Source organism: Elephantulus edwardii, unplaced genomic scaffold (assembly GCF_000299155.1).
Source record: "Elephantulus edwardii isolate Elephantulus edwardi_28Jun2011 unplaced genomic scaffold, EleEdw1.0 scaffold00054, whole genome shotgun sequence".
NCBI classification, from domain to species: Eukaryota; Metazoa; Chordata; class Mammalia; order Macroscelidea; family Macroscelididae; genus Elephantulus; species Elephantulus edwardii.
In genome coordinates, this window is record NW_006399804.1 from 16,149,367 (window position 1) to 16,154,802 (window position 5,436).

General features: G+C 37.2%; 1 protein-coding gene across 1 annotated transcript in view; it reads left to right on the forward strand.

Moving 5' to 3' along the window:
- MTPAP (mitochondrial poly(A) polymerase) overlaps positions 1–5,436 on the forward strand; it is a 44,951-nt gene that overhangs the window by 5,974 nt on the left and 33,541 nt on the right. Inside the window, 2 exon segments of the mRNA XM_006887115.1 lie at positions 4,092–4,264; positions 4,763–4,987. Of these exon segments, the coding sequence (XP_006887177.1) occupies positions 4,092–4,264; positions 4,763–4,987 (398 nt within the window).

Below are 5,436 nucleotides of genomic sequence, written 5' to 3' on the forward strand. Positions count from 1 at the left end.
ATGACAAAAATACCTAATCACATATCCCTTTTAAACAGTTTTCTCCCTCATCTGTTTCAATGCAGTATACATTATTGAACCCATCTTTCTCAGTCTCTCCCCAACCCCAGGGTTAGTCCTATTTTAGTGGCACCATGCATTATTTGTCCTTTTTGTGACTGAGATACTTGACTCAGCATAATGTCCTCCAGAGTCACCCATTTTGAATAATATTTCATGAGTTCCTTGTTTTTCATTGCAGCATTGTATTCCATTGTGTGAATATACCACAGCTTCTCTATCCATTCGTTTGTTGATGGGGAAGATAGTATCTCTTAAGTCAGCCTATCCTGTTTTGTTCAAGCTCTAATTGTTGGAAGCTGTTTATAATGTAAAAATCTAATTTCTCAGTTTTATCTATTCATGTTAATTTTGCCATCCCTTTCATGTAAAAGCTGCAGTAGAAAGAACTCTGAATTAATAAGATCCTCTAGTGTATTACTCAGGATTTGTTTAGAAGCAGGTGATAGAAATTGAATTCAAATTAGCTTAAGTAGAAAATGGAGGATATTTATTCCCTGTGCAAAGTCCAGAAAGACAATATATAGTCCTATATCAGAGTCCAATGCATAAAAAGTAATTAAAAAGACTGACTTGAATCAGGTGCACCTTAGTCTTTAGGATGACATTATTGCCTCATATGCACTTTGGAAGATCTTTGACTGCAGATTTTGCCAAAGCAACACATGTCTTGATTTCTTGATTCCTGATTCCAAGGGTATTGATTTTGGATCCAAGCAAGATGAAATCATTGACAACTTCAGTCTTTACTCCATTTATCATGATGTTGCCTAAGGTCCAAGGATGAGGATTTTCTTTTTTGTGTGAGAAAATTTGTATTTAGAATTAGCCAGCAGGACTAAGTTAGATAATCCCAATTTTGTTGCCAACATCCAAAGCATCATAGTCAGGAGAAAGTTGAACACAGGCCGCCTTCTCTAGATCAGGCCTAATCAGAGTGTTGACCTTAGCCACATCGGTGTCATAGAGCTTGTTTAATTTGGTGCTTGTTGACCCTGACATCCACAATGAACACAAGTGTGTTGTTATCTTGTATCTTCTTAATGTCTGACTCAGTTGTAAGGGAAACTTGATGATGGCATAGTGGTCAAGCTTGTTTCGCCTGGGGTCACTCTTCCAGGGGTATTTGGGCTGCCTTTGGAGTCTCAGTGTCTTAGGCTGCTGGAAGGTGGGTGACGTGCAGATCTTCTTTGTTTAGTCACTGCGGATGCCCTTCAGGACTGCCTTCTTGGCCTTTAATACCTTTGCTTTAGCTTCAATTTTGGGAGGAGTAGGGGCTTCCTTCTTTGCTTTTGATACCATCTTCATAGAAAGGCAATTTTCTTTTCTTGATGTTGAGGTATAATCCATATGGAAGGCTGTAGTCTTTGATCTTTTGCAGCAAAACTTTCAAGCCCTCACTGTCAGCAAGCTAGATTGTGTCATCTGCATTATGCAGGTTGTTGATGAGTCTTCCTCTGATCCCAAAACCACCTTCTTCATAGAAGTTAAATGATTTGTTCAACATACAGATTGAATAAGTGTATAGAAAGAATACAGCCTTGATGCACAGCTTTCTTGATTTTCAACCATGCACTGTTCCTTGGCACTATTCAGGCAACAGCCTTTTGGTCTAAGTATAATATGGCTTCACGTGAACACAATTAATCTGGGATTCCCATTCTTTTCAATGTTAGCCATAATTTGTAAATTAGATATAATAGTGAATATATTATAATATTATATATATAAAATAGTGAATAAGGATGACAGAAAAAGAATCAGTGCCTTTGAGTTGTATATCATAGAGCTTTTCAGACATTGTGAGGATGACGCAGGATAGGACAATGTTCATATGTGTTCATAGGGTCAAATGAAGTGTAGGTGGCTCAGTCAGTGGAACCTCCCAATAATCCTTTGGGCTAAAAACATTTGTATTCGAAGTAACCCAACAGTCAGGCCAACTTAATAGAATAGAGTAAATGTGATTAGTGAGTGAGTTGTATTGACAGCCCAACCACAAGTTTTCTACAACTAGTGGTGCACTGTAACCAGAAAAAGGGGGAACAGATAGCAATCATCCAGACATGTTACAGAGGGCTGCCCAGTATTTAAGTAATTGACATTGTATAGCTTCTTTTTTTTTTATATATAACTTTTTTAAACTTTTTTTTTATTCTTAATTTCAATGAAAATTTACAGAGACTTTGGATTTTCCAATCATTTATTGTTGCACTTTTCTCCCCTCCAAACCCCAGCCACCCTCCCCACCCTCCCCAACATTGTGTAGCTTCTTTATGCATGAAGTTGTGATGACAGTTCTCCCGGCTGTCAAAAGATTGTTTGATGTTCAAAAGATATCGTAAGGGGAGCTCTGGTGGCCTAGTGGCAAGGAGCTGCAACTACAATCCTAGAGGCGCACAGTTCGAATCCACCAGATGCTCTGCGGGGGAAGGAGGGACAATCTCCTCCTGTACCAGTCAGATCTGATTTGACTGTACACTTACACAAAAATAATAAAATAAAATAAAAAAAAAGATATTGTAGATGTGAAAGCACTAAGAAATCAACAAAGTTCTGTACAATTTATAAATGATGCTTGTCTTCATGTTCTCATTTGTCTTCCCTGGACCATAAGTCCCCCCTTTAACTATGGTAATTATATATCATAGTTTCCAGATTGTTCACTATTCTTAATTCTCCTTGAAGTTCTCTGGTTAATTCAACTCCTGCATATCTGTTAAATCCAGAGAACTTATGTTTGTGGAGAAATACAAGTATTTTTATATATCATGTTTACATCTGCCCTGAAAAATGCCTGGAAAGATAGGAACTAAACTTAGTCTTTGCCTTTTATTAGGGGAAGAGGACTGAGGGAGGAGTCATACTTTTTCTTCCAATAAAATTTTATGCTACTTGACTTTTATAGTAAGCAGATAGCAAATAAGTAAGATACCAAGCTAAACTCTGTAAAAATCAGTCAAGAATATATAGGTAGTAATTAGACCTTTCTCCTGTGTTGGGGACCTAAAATGGCTGTTACTGTCACTGAGTAAAAACTGTGTCGTAACTGACCCTCCATTGAGTTTCTGAGGTTATAAATCCCATGAAAAGAGGTTGACCGTTTTTCTGCTCAGGATCTACTGGTGAATTTGAACTGCCAAAGAAACATTGCCTCTGGATTATCAGTGCAATCCTGATAGACTAAGCTACCAGAGCTCACTTAAGAACAGAACTGGAGAATTGCTCTTGCATAGATCTTTGTGTAACATTATAAGGCATTTTAAGTAGACTCTCAACCATTAAGCTCATCACGGTAGCAACGGGGGTTGGGGGGAATCTGTTTTAATTTGAAACTCATCTTAACAAGGGTCATTCTACACAGTTCAGAACCATGCTGCGCACGGGCCAATTTTTGGCTGCTTAGGAAGTTGGCACCTCTAACCCCTGCATTGCTTAAGTGTCAACTGTAGTTTTCTTTTCTGATTTTACTTTTTAAAGTTTAGTGGAACTCTTACATTTGTTGTTGTTGTTATGTGTGGTTGAGTTGAAGCTGGCCCATACTCTCCAGCAGGTTTTAAGAGGCAGTAAGTTGGAGATTCCTCATCTTTATTGTGCAGAGTAGATGGTGAATTCAAGCCATGTGCCATTCAAGCCACTAGGCCACCAAACCTCCCTTGTCTGTTTATAGCATTAGGCATAATATATAGTGAGGCAAACAGAGAAAGTGGATATTTCCAAAGATAATTAAAAGAGTTGGTAAAATGAAAATTTGAAGTTGTTATTGTGTAGTATTGAGTCAGAACTGATCCATAGCAGACCCTCCAGTAGATTTGCGATTAATATCATGGAAGGAGACTGACCAAATTTCTTCCACAGGCTAGCTGATGAGTGGAATTGCATTTGTGTTGGCAGCATAGCTCCTCACCACTCAGCCACCAGAGCTCACCCCAAAAGTAAAATGTGGTTTTACATAGATTATAGAATATGTCATCACAGTGTGCTTTAAGTTTTATAGGTGAATGATGGAAATGTTTTTGTTTTGTTCCTAGGCTCTGAAGACAGGATTCTTCAGAAAAGATTCTCTGAAGTGCAGAAAGAAAGACGAGAACAGGCACAACGAACAGTTTTAATAAATTGCCCAGATAAAATTAGTGAAACAAAGTTTATTAAATATTTATCTCAGTATGGCTCTATTAGTAATCATTTCTTCTATGAAAGCTTTGTAAGTATTTAAAAAACAATCTAACTTAAATTCATGCTTCTAAAGGACAGAAGTCTTCATTGATTGCTTTTATTATATTGTGTCTTTGTAATAAACAAAAATTAGACTTTCTTTTGATATAATACATCTTCCCTTAAAGTTCTTGAATATGCTTTTTTTGGACATGAGAATAGAAATCTTTACAGCAGTACTACAAAATTATAAGTAATTTATAATTGAATTTTTCTATTATTTGAATATTTTAGTCCCATATTTTGAGATGAAGCATTTTGTTGTATATTTTAATTCTTTTTCTTTAGGATTCTTTTCAGCTTTTAATTAAGACAGTGTCTTTATAGTCATTTTTTTCTTAGTCTACTTAACAATGATTAAAATAATTGTCTATGTTAGAAATGAAAAAGGAGGTAGTTTTGGTTTTTCTTAAATATGGTAATTGTTCTAAAATACTGAATGAGATATGTCATTGAAATGTGTTGTCTTTTCTTATTTTTGGCTCAGGGTCTCCATGCTGTTGTAGAGTTTTGCAAAAAGGAAAGTATAGCTTTGCTGCAGAAAGCAAGTGGTATTTCAAGCTCGGGCACAGAAGCAGCCATTCCGTTCAGATCACGTTTCTTCAATTTAAAATTGAAAAATCCAACTTCTGAACCGCCTCCTATACAGCGTAGTAATCAGTCTCCTCCTTCAAACAGAAAGCTTTTTGAATTACTTTGTTCTGCAGAAAGTGTAAGTTTCTAATTCTAATTTTTCAACTTTTCACAATTTGTGTGCATATTGTTTTTGTTGTTGTTATGTGCCATCGAATCTCCTGCAACTCACAATGATCCTGTGTATAACAACCATAAACCCTGCTCTATCCTGTGCCAATATTATTGTCTCTGATACATCTATCCCCATTACCCCAGTCACTGAATCCATCTCATCAAGGGACTTCCTCTCTTGCACTGTCCCTCCACCCTCCCAAGCATGACGTCCTTCTCCAAGGACTTATCCCACTTGTCCCTCCACTCTCCCAAGCCTGACTTCCCTCTCCAAGGACTAATTCTACCTTGCAGCATGTCCAGTGTATGTCAGATGAAACTTTAGAATCCATGCCTCCAAGGAGCAGCCTGGTCTCACCCTCTCTGTGACAAACCTGTTTTGAATTCTCTTAGCAGTCTATGGTATATTCAGTA